General features: G+C 47.0%; 1 protein-coding gene across 10 annotated transcripts in view; it reads right to left on the reverse strand.

Moving 5' to 3' along the window:
• huwe1 (HECT, UBA and WWE domain containing E3 ubiquitin protein ligase 1) overlaps nucleotides 1-17,582 on the reverse strand; it is a 279,725-nt gene that overhangs the window by 22,365 nt on the left and 239,778 nt on the right. For 9 of the 10 annotated variants that reach the window (XM_072246462.1, XM_072246465.1, XM_072246460.1 and 6 more), the window contains 6 exons: nucleotides 17,003-17,121; nucleotides 15,127-15,287; nucleotides 12,653-12,781; nucleotides 11,109-11,311; nucleotides 7,935-8,062; nucleotides 5,775-5,871 (listed from right to left, as the gene is read on the reverse strand). In XM_072246462.1, the coding sequence (XP_072102563.1) occupies nucleotides 5,775-5,871; nucleotides 7,935-8,062; nucleotides 11,109-11,311; nucleotides 12,653-12,781; nucleotides 15,127-15,287; nucleotides 17,003-17,121 (837 nt within the window). The remainder of the gene's footprint in view (nucleotides 1-5,774; nucleotides 5,872-7,934; nucleotides 8,063-11,108; nucleotides 11,312-12,652; nucleotides 12,782-15,126; nucleotides 15,288-17,002; nucleotides 17,122-17,582) is intronic. The other variant, XM_072246461.1, reaches the window with a different exon arrangement.

Consider the following 17,582-nt stretch of genomic DNA (forward strand, 5'->3'; position numbering starts at 1 on the left):
TCCGACTCCTGTGTCTTCCTTTGAATTAGTTTAATGCTTTGAAGTTACAAAAGTTAATGTTTGCTTCAAGCATTTCCTCTGGTAGATTGTTCCACAAACTCACGACTCTCTGCATGAAAAAGTTGCCCCTCACATCCTTTTTAAATCTCTCTCTTTTTGCTCTAAACCTAGGCCCCTAGATCTGGATTTCCCTACCCTGGGGAAAAGACTGTTACCGCTTACCTTATCCATGCGCCTCATTATTTTGAACACTTCCATAAGGTTGCTCCTCACTCTCCTGCATTCCAATGAATGAAGGCTGAGCCTGGACAATCTCTCCTCAGGATTCAGGACCTCTAGACCCTGTAAATCTTTTCTGCATTCTTTCCAGTTTAGCCCCATCTTTCCAAAACAGGGTGACCAAAATACCAAAATTGCGCAAGGTATTCCAACTGCAGCCTCACCAACGACTTATACACGACAGCAGCTACATTTCATTAGGAGTTTGAGGAGATTGGTTATGTCACCAAAGACACTCACAAATTTCTATGGCTGTGCCGTTGAGACCAATCTAACCTGCTGGTATGGTGGTGCACTACCTAGTTAACTATTTTTAAAATATACCTGGTGTAATTCAAAGTTTTTATCCTATTATGCATTGCATTGTACTGCTGCTGCAAAGAGAACAACTTTCACACCATATGCCGGTGACATTAAACCTGATTTTAAACTGCTAAAACATGTCCCAACACCTCTAGTCAATGCCCTGGCTGACAAAAGCCAGTGTGCTAAACAACATTTTCACCATCTTGTCTATCTGTGATGTCACTTTCAAAGAACTATGCTCTTGTTCACTTATGCTTGGACTTTGATCTGATTTTTTTTTTAACACCTGTCTTGCTTTTGCACCACTTCAATGCATAATTTTACACATAATTTACTTGTACAATTTTATCTCTAATTGTAGAGTTCATGTTCTGCCTGTTGTCTGTACCTATGTAACTGTGATGTTGCAGCAATCTTTTCATTATACCTGTACTTCAGCGCCCTCCAAGAGGACCACAAACTTTGTGGTAGGGTTTGGAGGCTTACGAGCCTCAATGACCTTGAGGGCTATGTTGTCTGGAGTCAGGGCCGTGTCAGCTCTTGGTGGGGTCACCCATACCAAACAGGGCAAAGGGTAGAGGTCAAACCAAGAGTGGTCCACTGGTCATCCAGTTTTGGGGGAAACAGCTCAGGGCTAACAACACTGACTGGTAAAACAAAACTGTTATGGAAACAGCAATGATAAATCCTTCTACATCTGAGTGCGATGATATTCCTGAGACTCCACTCAGAAGCTGCATTGCTGGCAGCAGGGAAACCTGAGAGGAAGCTACTGACACGATGAAGGAGGCCCTGAACATTGCCAGAGATGGAGGACCTCCATTACTGCCCTAAATGCCAGCGGTGTAACGAACTGTAGGCCAAGTACCTCATTGTACTTGTGCACACAACAAACTTGACTTACTTGAAAACTCTTTTTCTTTGGGGTTGGGCAATCAAGACCAAGAGGGTAGAGGCTTAAGATGAAAGACCATAAGCCATAGGAGCAGAATTTGGCCATTCAGTCTGCTATGGAGGAGAGAGATTCGAAAGGAGCCTGAGAGGGCATCCTCTACACCCAAAGGGTGGAACAAGCTTCCAGAGGAAGCGGTTGATGTAGATGCACAAAAACGTTTACAGACCCTTGGGCAGATACATGGGTAGGAAAGTTTTAGAGGGATATGGGTTAAATGGGAGGAGTTTCAATGGGAACCTTGGCCTGCACGGACCAGGTAGACTGAAGGGCCTTTTACAGTGCTGTATGAGTGAGACATACACTTTCACAAAGACAGTATCCGACTGCCTCTTTGTAATGATCTGTGGATTTATAGAGAGACAGACAGAGATATACAATGTGGAAACATCACCGTTTGTTCTGGGAATTGCAACGCATCAGAATGCAAGACCTGTATGGACACAGAGGACTACTGCAAACATTGTCAAGGTCTCTCCCCGCCTCCCCCCATAAGTGTTCCAGAATTGTTGAAGACCCTTCGCGCAATCTTTCTGACCTCCTGCAGTGCAAGAACCAGTACTGTAGGGCTAGGAAACAGCTTCCTCCTCCAGGCTGGTAGAGTTCTTAACAGCCTGCTGCCACCCACCTCACACGTACAGCCTATCTGAATGACCTGCCCCACTCCACAACTCAGACACACTTCCATCCTGCACTGGTCACTTCTGTCTATTGCTGCTGTTTCACATATTTATACAACAGCTTGTTTCATTATAACGGTGCCAGTAACGTTATACTGTCTTATGTAAACGTGCACCTCGCACTTTGTCAACCTGTCCATCTCAGGCCGTGCCACTCAGGGATTGTGCTAATACTTTGACACCATGTGTTGGACAGTAACTATATGTTCTGTGTTTTGCAACTTGGCCCCAGAACAATAATATTTTATTTGGCTGTAGCATCACAGTAGTCTAGTGGTTAGCACAGCGCTTTAATAGCTTGGAGTGTCATAGTTTGGTGTTCAATTCTGATATAGTCTGTATGTCCTCCCCGTGGACCGTGTGGGTTTCTTCTGGGTGCCCTGGTTTCCTCCCACAGTCCGAAGACGTATCTGCTGGTAGGTTAATTGGTCATTGTAAACTGCCTCATGATTAGGCTAGGGTTTCAGGAGATTGCTGGCGTGGCACAGCTCGAAGGCCCTCTTCTGTGTGTATATCTCAATAAATAAACATACACATTTATGATTGAATGACACAGCGACGACACCAACTTCTGCTTCTACTGTGACAAGCTCCTTTTTAATTCTCCTCGCATTCTCAACACTCCCCGCAGGTTCTACCCTGACCCTCAGGTAATTTACAATGGTCATTTAGCTCTGCACCTCACAGGCCTGTGGGTGGAAACAAGAGCAGCTATGGGGAGCCCAGAAAGCACAACCAAACTCCACACACACACAGCACTGGAGGTAGGGATTGAAGACGCCACGCCCCAGCAGCCTCAATGACTACAGACCGGTGGCATTGACCTCTCATATCATGAAGACCCTGGACAGACTTGTTCTGGAGCTGCTCCGGCTTATGGTCAGGCCACACTTAGGTCCCCTCCAGTTCGCCTACCAGCCCCGACTAGGAGTTGAGGATGCCATCGTCTACCTGCTGAACCGTGTCTACGCCCATCTGGACAAGCCAGCGAGCACTGTGAGAGTCATGTTTTTTGACTTCTCCAGTGCGTTCAATACCATCCGCCCTGCTCAGCACTGGGGCTCCACAGGGGACTGTCTTGTCTCCCTTCCTCTTCACCATTTGCACCTCGGACTTCAACTACTGCACAGAGTCTTGTCATCTTCAGAAGTTTTTTGATGACTCTGCCATAGTTGGATGCATCAGCAAGGGAGATGAGGTCGAGTACAGAGCTACAGTAGGAAACTTTGTCACATGGTGTGAACAGAATTATCTGCAGCTCAGTGTGGAAAAGACTAAGGAGCTGGTGGTAGACCTGAGGAGAGCTAAGGTACTGGTGACCCCTGTTTCCATCCAGGGGGTCAGGGTGGACATGGTGGAGGACTACAAATACCTGGGGATACAAATCGACAATAAACTGGACTGGTCAAAGAACACTGAGGCTGTCTACAAGAAGGGTCAGAGCCGTCTCTATTTCCTGAGGAGACTGAGGTTCTTTAACATCTGCCGGATGATGCTGAGGATGTTCTACAAGTCCGCGGTGGCCAGTGCTATCATGTTTGTTGTTGTGTGCTGGGGCAGCAGGCTGAGGGTAGCAGACACCAACAGAATCAACAAACTCATTCGTAAGGCCAGTGATGTTGTGGGGATGGAACTGAACTCTCTCACGGTGGTGTCTGAAAAGAGGATGCTGTCCAAGTCACATGCCATCTTGGACAATGTCTCCCATCCACTACATAATGTATGGGTTGGGCACAGGAGTACATTCAGCCAGAGACTCATTCCACCGAGATGCAGCACAGAGCATCGTAGGAAGTCATTCCTGCCTGTGGCCATCAAACTTTACAACTCCTCCCTTGGAGGGTCAGACACCCTGAGCCAATAGGTTGGTCCTGGACTTATTTCATAATTTACTGGCATAATTTACATATTACTATTTAACTATTTATGGTTCTATTACTATTACTTATGGTGCAACTGTAACAAAAAACAATTTCCCCCGGGATCAATAAAGTATGAGTATGACTATGAACCTGAGCCTCCAGCGCTGTGAGGCTGTGGCTTTACCCGCTGTGCCACTGTTATTACCAAGTTCCCACCCCGCCACTTCCCTGCGTTTGGGTAGCAGAGTGGCACAGTGGGTGGAGCTGCACAGACGCTGGTTCGATCCCTGACATTTGACGCTGTGACCCGAGTGCATTCCTCTTCCCCCACCCCCGTGCTCCCATTTCCTTTCACATCCTAACGACACAAAGGGCTTATGGGCTGATTCGCACTGTAAATTGATGCTAGTGTGCAGCGTGAGAGGTGGAAAACCGAATCAGTTTATTATCACAAACACATGTCACGAAATTTCCTATTTTATGGCAGCAGAACAGTGCAAGACATTAAAAAGTATCCTAAGTTACAATAAGAATATATATTTAAAAAAAAGTAGTGCAAAAAGAGAACAAAATGGGGATTGTGTTTATGGACCGTTCAGGAATCTGATGGTGGAGAAGAAGAACCTGTTCCTAAAATACTGAGTGTGTAACTTTGGTCTCCTGTACCTCCTCCCTGATGGTTTTAATGAGAGGGGGGCATGTGGTGAGGGTTTTTAATGATGGATGCTGCCTTCTTGAGGCATTGCCCTTTGAAGATGTCCTCGATGGTGGGGTCTATCCTGTGAGTTGGGGCATCCATACTGGACAGTGATACAACCAATCAGAATACTGTCCAATGTAAATTGGTACAGATCTGCTGCTCTTTGGCAACGTAGCAAATTTCCTCAAACTCCTAATAGCGAGCACCATCCAAGACCTGCCTCTTCTCCTTACTACTATCGGGGAAGAGGTAATAGGAGTCTGAAGACCCACACTGAACTTTAGGAAGAGCTACCTTGAAACTTGGGAGAAAGAGGGCAATCTTATACAAACGTTTAAATAACGAGAGGTGGAGAGCAGGTTTTTCCCCAGGGCAAAGGGAGTCTGAAATTCTGAGTCACAGATTCAGGGTGAGAGGGGAAAGATTAAAAGGGACCCAAGAGGCAGAGGGTTGTAAACTTAACCCTCCCACCACCACAGACATCTTCAAAAGGCAATGCCTCAAAAAGGCAGCATCCATCACCCAGGCACATGCCCTCTTCTCATTGCCACCATCAAGGTGGTGGTACAGGGGCCTGAAGACACACACTTAAAGATTTAGAAACAGCATCTTCCCCTCGCCACCAGATTTCTGAATGATCCAGGAACACTACCTCAGTATTTTTTTCCTTCTCTTTTTACACTAATTTCCTTTTTTTAACAAGATATTACTGATTGAAATTTGCACTATTTTTGTTCCTAATAGTCATTTTACACATTTACACTGGACTACAGCCACAAAATAACAAATTAAGTCAGTGATTGTAAATCTATGGCAGGACCTTTACCAGATACTGCCTGACCCCACTGAGTTCCTCCAACCTCTCTTGTGCATTGCTCTGAATTTCCAGCATCCAGTCCTGTATGTGACTCCATTAAGCTAGCTCTACTGAGAGTTTCGGGGCAAATTCTCTCCCCCCACCCATGGACATCACACTCCTGTTGAGGCAGACCTACCCAACGACAGCGACTCCTGAGCAGCGGGTGACGGCTGATCCACGTCCATGGGAGACTCGTCCCTTCGCGAGGCTCCCTCCGCCGGGTTCGACTCGGACTTTTTGAAGGAGAGAGAGGGAGAGAGAAGGAGAGAGAGAAGAAAGTGAATAATTGAACCATAACTAAGTGGGAGAAAGTGGAAGGGATCAATGACCCACATGGCGAGAGCAAGAGATGCTAGTCTGATCCTAGCTGAGATGCTGATTCTAAGAAAAACTTCTTTCCCTCTGCCATTAAATTTCCAAATGGTCTGTGAACCCATGAACAACTCACTATTTTGCTCCCTCTTTTTGTTTTCTTTTGCAAATATTTTCTTATTGTAATTTATAATTTTTATTTATTGCACTGTACTGCTGTCACAAATTTCATGATGCATGTCAGTGATAATACACCTAATTCTGACTTGGGCAAGGGGGAGAGGAAGGAAGTTCAGGGCAGTTACAACTAAATCTGAAGTAGTCACTCTGATCTGCTCAGGATCATCTGAACTTTCCATCACTTCAGATTATATTCAGCTTCATTTGTCATATGTGTATCAAAACATAGTTTGCAAGGGTGCGTTGGGGACAGCCTGCAAGTGTTGCCACACATTCCGGTGACAACACGGCATGCCTACAATGCAGAGCAACAGAACACAAGCGACAAAACCTCAGCATAACCCTCCCTCCCTCCCATCAGCATAGCAAAGCCAGTCCCTCTCTCCTTCCCTTCCACAGTCCTCTAACTCCAGGAGAAGTTATCTTCATCTCCAGCCTCCACTGGATTTGTGGATTTGCAGACACAGGGACTATGACTTCCCCAGTGGACTCGCAGAGATTCTCAGACCCAGGGCTCAGGCCTTCGGGCCTTGACTTCTTAACTTCTAATTGACCTTCGGGCTTCAATCTACCATTTCGACCCCAGGGCTTGTTGATGAAGTTTGAGTAATTTGCATTCCGGGTTTCGAACTACGGACTTACTGATGATGGGACCCCAAACACAAGGACTCGAACTCCAGACTCACCGAAGTCAGGACCTCAAACACCAAGACTTGAACTCCAGACTCATCAATGATGGGACCCCAAACACCAGACATGCTGACAACAGGACCCTGAACACTAGGTCTCGAACTCCGGACCAGGCAACGTCAGGACCCCAAACACCAGGTCTCAAACTCCAGGCATACCGACGACAGGACCCTGAACACTAGTTATTAAATTCCGGACTCACTAACAACGGGATCTCGAACACTAGGTCTCGAACTCTGGACTCACCAATGATGGAACCCTGAACACCAGAAATGCCGACAACGGGACCCTGAACACTAGGTCTCGAACTCCGGACTCACCAATGACGGGACCCTGAACACTGAATTTTGAATTCCTGATTCGCTGATGATGGGACTGAACATCAGGCCCAGAACTCTGGTCTTACCAATGTGTGTACCTAGGGGGTTATCGACCCTTCTATCTTCTGCCTACATGGAACGCCGATCCTGGAATCCACTGCCAACTCACCGACCGGGGTGGGGGACATAAGTTCTTGTCCTCGCTGGTCTGACGACATCTGACCACAAATGTCATCATCCAACAGAGACATTGCTGGCCTTCATATGTGAAGCGTAGGTCCAGACTCTGGCCTGACAGTTAACTCCTTTTTAAAATTCTAATTGCATTCTTCCTGGTAAAAATGATGTATAATTCGTGCTTTTCTTATAAACAATGCCGCAAGTAATTTTTTCGGCTTGTGCCTATGCGAATGTCTACCTGGCATCTGATAATAAACTTGACATTAGACCTTGTCGAAGGGGCACACTGCTCCCACAATGTCAGGACGAGCCCAGAGTGCGTCCCCTTAAATGTGGCCGGAGCATTGAGCAAAGGGCACTCAGTCTGTTCTCTGCAAGCAAGATGCAATAAGCAAAGGCGGAGAGCAGAGGGTTGGGGGCACGAACCCTGGGAGTCGACCGCCAGGAGACGTCCGAGCAAGGTTAGTGGCCACCATTGGTAACGATGAAAGGAGTTAAACTTAGAGAGGGATTGAAAAAGAGAAGCATGCATAAAGGATACATGGAAGAAAAATTAAACAGAGGTAAAATAAAATCCACAAGTGCCCTGCAAGCGGCACAGGCATCATGCTAACCATGGCTGATTGCTGTTGTCTTCTGGCACGTTGGCCCTCACGTACCATTTGTATGATGGCGTCAGCCTCTGCCTCCAGCTGCCTCACGGCGGCCTGGATGCTGCTCGCAGAGCCCAGTGCCGAGGTCCCTGCAGAGGGGAGGGGACAAAAGAGGGGGGGAGAGAGAGACCGGTCAGAGAATCGCATGCCTCTGAGACAAGCCTTTCAGCCCATTTGCCCACCTACTGTAATTGTGTTAGGAATATGCCTTACCTACAAATCTCTTAATTGCAATGACCATGTAACAGATATCACCCATGGGTAAAACAATTACCTCTCAGTTCCTCTTTCAAACCCTTCTCTCTTAACCTAAACGTCTGCTCCCTTGTTTCTGATACCCCTACCATGGTAGCACGGGAGCAAGTGCAATGCCACTACAGCTCCAGGCTTTTTGGAGTTCAGTTCTAGCGTCGCCTATAAGGAATTTGTATGTTCTCCCCGTGAACCAAAGATGTATCGGTTAGTAGGTTAATTGGTTATTGTATATTGTCCTGTGATTAGATGAGGGTTAAGCAGATGGTTTGCTGACTGGTGCAGTTCTTTAGGCTGGAAGGGCTTGTTCTACTATGTACCTCCAAATAGATAAGCTACACGGAGGAATAGATCAATACACAGATAGACAGATAAGATGGAATTTAAAAAAAAGATTGGCCTTTTCCTAGTACAGACCATTTTCTGCAACAAGAGTTCTGTTGCTTCTGCATATATCCATTAAGCCAATTAAGGTGAAAAATAGAAGAACTTTATTTTTTGCTGTTACCTTTAATCCACGGTATTGTAATGTTTGGCATCAAGATCGGCTGATCATAGAATTGAATGTGCCTCTGCTGGACTTTTCAATTTAATAACTTACTCTTAAGTTGGGCATTTGAAACCTGGGAACAGCATCTCCATGGTTTTGCAGTGATTGCCACCAAGATCAAGATCAGAACAATTCTTAGACGTAAAGGGTCATGGAGCACTGCAGCGCAGAAAAAGGCCCATTGGCCTAGATGGGCCAACCTGTTTCTCTGCCGAGCTGCTTCTCCACGCACAGAACAACAGCTGTTTGTACCCCTCTCATCCATGTACCTTTCCAAAACTTCTCTCAAATGCTGCAACTGATCCACATCCACCACCTCAGCAGAAGAGAGGAAACGATTTCTGCTGATTGTAGCAATGAATGCATGTTCCTATGCTGGACTTTCAAATTCAGTAACATTTTGGGAACTTGCTCGGATGCAAGGGTGCTCATAAGTCAAGTGGATCTCACTGGAATGTTATATTGAAACAATATAATCCTGCTGCTGTTTGCATCTCCTCTAATCTGGTCCTCAAATACCTTACAAAACATTTATTTGAAAAGGGTCGGACAGCTAGAACTCACCAAAATAGACAGCAAAAAGAAATCAGTGGTCATAATGTAACTGAGCAAGCCACCACTTTGAGAAATTGGAAAGGGAAGAGACCTGCACTCCACGGCCACCCATGGGTAACTCGCAAAGGAATGAGATCTCGCTCCGTGTCTGCACAGGTCTCTGGCAAATGCAAGGGTGATAGGCATGTTCCAGACCACCTTGGGCTGGTGGCAGGACATGCATGCAGAATCCCAAACAAAGGGTAGACAAGGCTAGACTAACAAGACGGAGAAAGGACTGGAAAGGGACAGGGATGAAAAGAGGCTGGAGTGAAGTGGAGGTTGTGGACTGGTTGGGGTAATTTTCTTAGGGGGAGGCCAGTGGGGAGGAGGTGAGAGATGGTGCTATGAACATCAATACTAGAGCCCTCTAGCCCCTCCTCAACAGCCCTGACAATCGCACTGTGTTCCTAACATGCTCCCTTACTGGTTCTGGCAAGTGTACCACGGCAGTCAGTAGGCAAGTGCAATGGTAGCAAAGACAAGACCAACACCAGTGACGTAGAGGGTGGAGTCACTGTCTCTCAGCACCAGTGGCACGGATTTGGTCCGAGCCTCCAGCTCTGCGTGTGAGTGAGTGTGCGAATGCATGTGGAGAGAGAGAGAGAGAGAGCACATATTGACTCCATGCCCCTCATCATTTTATACACCTCTATAAGATTACTCCTCGGTCTCCTTAGCTCCAAACAAAAAGTCCCAACCTGCTCACCCTTTCCCCAAAACTTAGCGTTGGCAACATCCTTGCACTCCTTCCAGGATAACTTCTTTCCTGCAGCAGGTGACCATAAGTGAGCACAATATCTGAACTGCAGCATCACCAACGTCTTGTAAAACTGTTGTGGTCTACTGGAGAACCTAAATCTGCCTACCTCATCTCCGCGTGCATTCAATAAGCCATCCCCTACGGCTCCCTTGGTACAGGATTTCAAAGAAGTAGTACCCTCTAATGATTCCAACCCCTTCCAGCTTTCAGATTCCATGAACGAGAGAGAGAGATCTACTTCGTAAAGGCTCAGCAGAGACAGATCAACACACAAGGCACTGGAGGAACCAAGGGGAATAAGCAGCCAACATTCTGGGCTGAGACCCTCCATCAGGACTGAAAAGGAATGGGGAAGACGACAGAATAAGGTGGGGGGTGGATGGAAGAGGAGTACATGGTGGGAGATGAGAAGAATGGTGGGTGGGTGGGGAGGGAGGTGAAGTGAGAAGCTGAAAGACGAGAGGTGCAGAAGGGCTGAAGGAGGAATTTGATAGGAGAGGAGAATGGGCCATGGGAGAAAGGGAAGGAGGAAGGGGGAAACCAGAGGGAGGTGATGGGCAGGGGAGAAAAGGGGAAAGGTGAGAGGGGAGCCAAAATGAGGAATGGGAAAAAAAGAGAAGGGTTGGGGGCACAATTACCAGAAGCTAAAGAGATTAATACTCGTGCTATCAGGTTGGAGCTACCCAGATGGAATACGATGTGTTGTTGCTCTAACCTGAGAGTGGCCTTATAGTGGTAGTAGAAGTGGCTATGGACCAAATGTCAGAATGGGAATGGAAAGCAGAATTAAAATGGGTGGCCACTGGGAACTCCCATCTGTAATGGTAGATGGAGCGAAGCTGTTCGATGAAGCACTCTCCCTACCCACCCAGTCCATGACAGGGTCTTGGTCTCAGCACAGACAGGGCAGAGGCTCGGAGGGAACCTGGCAACTGATCCCTGAGGGCGGGTGGACCCACCACCCTGTCGCTCATACCTAGTCTTCCCGTCTGTTTGGCCTTCTTGTGTGCCCGGCGGGTGGCATCTCTCAGCTGAATGATGACTTGCAGGATGCGGAGGAAGAACTTCTGCGTGGAGGTCTTGGACGTCAACATCGACATGGAGGGCAGCTGGAGCTCCCGGCCGCCCAGTGGGCGCTTGTGGGAGGCCACGATGACCACGTTCTCCGCAGTGTCAAACCTGGGGTAGGGGAAGAAAACCAGGCGGATTCAAAACCGGCTGAAGCTCGTCCCTTCCTTCAGTGTGAATTGCTCCCCTGCGCGTAGGGTGAGGGGAAGGACCTGGGGGGGCTGGTGGAGCTGTTGGGAATGCAGGTTGGGCGTAAATAGGTGCCAGATAGTCCGAGTGAATTTGATGCCTTAAAACTTCCTCCTTGCTGGTTCTGTAGCTGTAGGAAGGAGCCGTTGACATACTACGTGCCGACTACCCCAAGGAGAAAGGGACCACCACCCCCACTCTCCCCTGAGGGCGGGGAGTACAAGGAAGGAGGAGGACAGGGCAGCTCGTATTCCACCGCCTGGCGAATGCCACCAGCATGGAGATGCTGCCTCACTGGAGACCTGGGTTCAATCCTGACCTCTGATGCTGCCTGTGCGTGGTTTGCACGCTCTCCCTGTAATCGTGTGGGTAAAACCTGTAGAAGGCTCCCGTGAATGACTACATGATTCTCAAGAGTCAAAGCTCCCTCAATTTTTCTCAGTATGTTTAGTTGGAGCCATCCACCACCAAAGCAAAGGATGTGGGGGGTACAGTGCTGAAGGGACTCAGCAGGGTGAGGGAGCACCTGACATTTTGGATTGAAACTCCACGTCAGGAGGGTAGATCATCATCATCATCATCATCATGTATGACGTAGACAATCACTGTCTTATCGACAGAAGTGGTTTCCCATTGCCTTCCTCTGGGCAGTGCCTTTACAAGACAGGCAACCCCAGCCATTATCAATACACTCCAGAGATTCAGAGGAGGGTAGGCAGGCAGTTTTAAGAGGAGAGGGAGGAGTGGTTAGACAAGGGTCAGCGGGTGATTGGTGGACAGAGGAGGATGATGGACAAATGGAGCCAGCGTAGACATGGAGATGGGCGGCTGGCGTGACGCTAACAGCGCCAGTTATCGGGATTCAATTCCCACCACTGTCTATAAAGTGCCCTGCATGTTCTTTCTGTGACTGAGGTCGAAGGCCTGTCTGAGTGAGGGAGTGGGAAAGGGTCTTGTTTTACTGTTGTTGGTTTTGGTAGATCTACTGAACATTGTGGGGTGACACTTGCAGGCTGCCCTTAGCACACTCTCAGGTTGTGTTGTTTGGTAACACAAACAACTCATGTCACTGTCTCCTTCCATGTACATGTGATTAATAGATAAATCCCAATCATTAATTTGTCTGGACTCAAGCAGCAGCTGGCAGGAAAAGCTTTACCTGATCTTCACCCATGGGTGTCTTTAACAGGCGGTGGCTCTGTGAGGTAGGAGCCAGCTCCCACGCAGGGGGGGGGGGGGGTCAACCCGATGGCAAGCCCTTACCTGCTCTGCATCTTGCCTTTCAGCTTGGTGAGCTGGGGGTGCTCGTCTGGTGTGCCTTCAGGCGACTGGTTGTCCGACTGCGCCCTCCTCTCCTGGTCCAGGTTGTATTCCCGCAGCTCGGCCAATAAAGTACCTAGGCACAAGGGATGCAAGATCGCAGCGTTAGACAACTTGGTCCGATCCAGTTCCAACTTTACAAAAAGTGAAGGTTGCAATATTAATGGGAATATTAAAATTTAATTGAAAGGAAAAAATTGCAGTGTCATCTGTAACTTTTGACAAACCACTACAGGTGCACAGTATTCTGACTGGATGCTTCACAGCCTGGTATAGAAACACCAATGCTCAAGAACAGAAAAGCTTAAAAATGTAGTGGATCACAGGAAAAGCCCTCCCCAGCATTGAGCACATCTGCAAGGAGCACTGCCACAAGAAAGCAGCAGCCATCAAGGACCCCGCCACCATCCAGATCATGCTCTCTTCTCGATGCTGCCACCAGGAAGGTGGTACAGGAGTCTTATTGCTCACATGACCAGGTTCTTGAATCAGTGTGGATAAATTTGCTCACCTCAACTCTGAACAGATTCCACAACTTACAGACTCACTTTCACATGTTCTCAGTGTTAATCACAAACAAAAGAAACTCTACCGATGCTGTGAGTGTTTATCAGTGTTAATTATTTACTATTACTATTTTTCTTGTACATATTTGCATGGAACATCCTCTTTTGCACATTGATTGTCAGTCATTGTGTGTTTTTCATTTCTTTGTTCTACTGTGAATGCTTGCAGGAAAACGAATGTCAGGGTAGTCTATAGTGACTTTGGTAATAAATTTACTTTGAACCTTTTTTTAAAGTGGGATGAAATGTACAGACCTTTCAAGTGGCAGCCCACTGGGTCACAAGCCACCCTCAAACTCTGGACAACTCCAAGGAAATAAACCCAGAAGAAAACTTCTCAGCACTTGAAAACATCAGGTAGTCTCAAATGAACTAGTGATCCGTTATTCAAGTTGTTTCAAAGCCCCTTTTGGAGATCAACCTGAATCTAAAGTTAAGCCAATTTAAGAATCAAAGCACTGGGTGCTGGAGTTGAGATGTTATTCTGATGTTCTATGAGACAGTGCTGGTCAGCGACCTGAAGAAAAGATATCAGTAATACTGAAAGAGTAGAGAGAAAATTTACAAAAATGTTGCTGGGACTTGACGCGAGTTATAGGTAAGGTTGAATAGCTTAGGACTTTAACTCCCTGGAACGTAGCAGAGTGAGGGGAAAATTGACAGAGGTATACTAAATAATAAGGTACAAATGCAAGATAAATGCAAATTAAGTTTGGGTGAGACTGGAACTGGAGGTGAAAAGTGTGATCTTTCAGCAGATTATCACATGCAACTTAACCTGATACAGAGGGCAGAACAGAGGTGTACAACCGATGCTCCACAGCTCCAGAGCTCCAGAGACCCGGGTTCAATCCTGAGCTGGGGTGTGAGTGTATATGCATCTTAACCAATGACCTCGAGATCTAGTTTCACCCAACTTCAGTGGCAAAAAACCCTATCTATATCCCTCCCAATTTTGTATACTTCTATCAAATCTCCTCTTATTCTCCTAAACTCCAGGGCATAAACTGTTAGCCTATTCAATCTTTCTCTGTAACTTAGGTCTTCAAGTTCCGGCAACATCTTATGTGGGAACTGTAGTCTAAATTACTTAGTGAACTTAGCTATAACAATGAGAACTTTTAAGCATAAATTTGCTATTGAGTGTGCAGACAAGGCCTTCTACTCATGCCAAGCATCAAGCACCTGTTTATTCTCATCTCATTTCATTCTCCCTACAAACCCCCAAGAGTTTACTCATCACCCATGTACCAACGGCCAATTAATCTACCAGCCCCACATGCCTCTGGGACATGGAAGTACTGGAGGAAACCCACATGGGGATCACAGGGAGAATGTGCAGACACACACGGATCAGACCCGGGTTTCCAGAGCTGTGAAGCAGCGTATCTACCCTCTGCATCACAAGTGGGGAGGATTAAATAAACTGGGAAAAGAAGCAAATACTCAAAGGCAATTCGATTCTGAGAGTGGACAGCCAGACACTTTTCTCGAGGGTGGAATGGCTGTTATGAGAGGGCATCATTTTAAGGTGATTGGAGGAAAATATTGGGTGGGGGTGTGTGGGAATGTCAGAGGCAAGTTGTTTTTTTTTTCCTAACACAGAGTGGCGGATGTGTGGAACGCCCTGCCAGGGTTGATGGTAGAGGCAGATACATTGGGGCATTTAAAAGGCTCGCAGAAAGCCACTTGGACAAAATAAAAATGGAGGAGGGAAGAGTTAGATTGATCTCAGAGCAGGTTATAAGGTTGAAGGGCTTGTACTGTCCTGTGTTCTGTTTTCTACTTTGCTGGGCATGGGAGGCGTTGTGCATGTACTCCCTTGCTGACTAGCGTGTAGAAGAGAGGTAGGTACCTATCTGCTGACACAGTGTATATCCCAGCTGACGAGCTCCACTCAACAGCAGCTTTAGGACAGTGTCCCGGGTCCCTGGCTCCCCTCTGGACAGCTGAAGCAGAATGTTCGCCGCGTCCTCCAGACCCTCTTCTGAACACGAGTGGGAGGTCAACACCTGTCACACAGCACAGAGGGAGAGTCATAGATGGGAGATACAAATGGTTTACATATCAACCAGCCCGGACACATCAACAACATGCCCATCAGGAGCCAGAGTGAAGTCAGCAACGAGGTCCCCGGGGAGGGAGGAACTGACAGACTGATTCCTTTTGAGCAGGGGACGGGTTAAAGTGAACAGAAACGAGAGGGGAGGATGAGAATTGATCGCTGGACATTTGACAAAGAGAACACAAAAGATTTATAAAATTAGCTTTGTGTGTCTCATCAGAACATACAGTGAAATGCGTCATTTGCTTCAACAACCAAGACAGGCTGAGGATGTGCTGGGGAGCAGTGCACAAGTGTCGCCACACTTCCTGGCCAACAGAGCATTCCCACGGCTCACTAACCCTAATCCTAAGACCTTAGACGTCTAGCCCATTACACAAATGAACCTCCCCTCCACTGGCTCTGTCTGCACTTCCTGCTGCTTCGGGAAATCAGCCAACATTATTAAGGAGCTCACTCACCCCGGACATATTCTCTCAGTCTCCCTCCTGTCAGGCAGAAGAGAATAAAAACCTGCGAGATGCAACACCAGGTTCAAGTTCAGCTTCTATCCCACTGTTATCAGACCTCTTGCATATTAAAAGGTGAATCCTTCACCTATCAGTTCATCAGGCCCCTCACATCTTATTGTCCACCTGTACTGCATTTTCTCTGTACCTACAATACTACATTCTGCATTGTGTTTTTTCCCCTTGGTATAGCTCCATGTACTTAGATGTGGAATGATCTGTCTGGGTGCCAAGGAAATAACCAAGCTCACAGACAGTTTTTAACCCTATCATCAAAGACTTAAACACACCTCTCATAGGTTCAAGATAATCTCAGTCTCCTAGTTGACCTCACTCAGGCCCTTACACTTTCTATGTTACTGTAACACTATATGATGTAGCCTATATATATTTTATAAAGGGATTAGCTTTATTTGTCACACACACATCAAAATGACCAACACAGCCTGAAGTTTACGCTGGGGGCAGCCCGCAAATGTTGCCATGCTTACGGTGCCAACACAGCATGCCCACAACTTACTCAACCTAACCGGAACGTCTTTGGAACGTGGAGTACCCGGAGGAAACTCACGTGTTCAAGGGGAGAAACGCAAGTTCCTTACAGATAGCGGCAGGAATTGAACCAGGAAGGGGCACTGGATGCTCAGGAGGAGTTCATGCACTTCAAGTGTACACCGAGTGACCACTTGTACTCCTGTACAGCCGCTCATTAATGCAAATATCTAATCAGCCAACCATGTGGCAGCAACCCAATGCATCAAAGCATCCAGACATGTTCAGGAGCTTCAGTTGTTGTTCAGACCAAACATCAGAATATGGAAGAAATGTGATCTAAGTGACTTTAACCACGGAATGATTATTGGTGCCAGATGGAGTGGTTTGAGTAACATATACTGAGTGGCAGTCCTGTGGGTGAAAACACTTTGTTAATGAGAGAGGTTACAGGAGAATGACCAGACTGGTTCAAGCTGACAGGAAGGCGACAGTATCTCAAATAACCACACGTTACAACGTGGTGTGCGGAAGAGCTGGGTTCAACTCCTGTATGTAATAAAGTGGCCAATGAGTACAAGGCAGAAATGAAAAGCTCAGCAAGTGATGAAGCTTGTTTAGTGGCAGCCAAGGGTTACAATGAAGCTAGAGGTCACATTACCTCCACAGAGAGTTGCAGCTGTTTCTCCGTCAGGCCAGAATTCTGCACCTTGCTGTCGTTGACACTCACCGTCCCTTCTGACGGGGCCTTTGCTGGAGATTTTGTGGCTTTTGGAGTTGCTGCAAAGAATGAAAGTGAGGTTAGTTTGATGAGCAGGAGGCACAAAATGAAGCTCCTCAGTTACCCATCTGTCTAGAGGTCATGGCCCTTTATCCCAATTTCCAGGCCAGCTGATATGGAAGATGTCATAGGAAGAGTTGAATGCACTAAAATTAATTTATCTAGAGATACAGCACAGCAATAGGCCCTTGGAATTGGAGCTACACGCACAAAATACTGAAGGAACTCAGGTCAGCGGCATTTATGGAAGGGAAATACACAATTAATGTTTTGCAGTTGAGACCCTTCATCAGAACTGGAAAGAAAGACGGCAGAAGCCAGAATAAGGTGGTGGAGTCATGGAAGGGATACAAGCTGGCAGGTGATAGGTGAGACCAGGTGAGGGGGAAAATACAGTAGGTGAGTGGGGGAAAGAGGGAATGAAGTGAAAAGCTAGGAGGTGATAGGTGGAACAAGTAAA

Source organism: Mobula birostris, chromosome 29, assembly GCF_030028105.1.
Source record: "Mobula birostris isolate sMobBir1 chromosome 29, sMobBir1.hap1, whole genome shotgun sequence".
Classification (NCBI taxonomy): Eukaryota; Metazoa; Chordata; class Chondrichthyes; order Myliobatiformes; family Myliobatidae; genus Mobula; species Mobula birostris.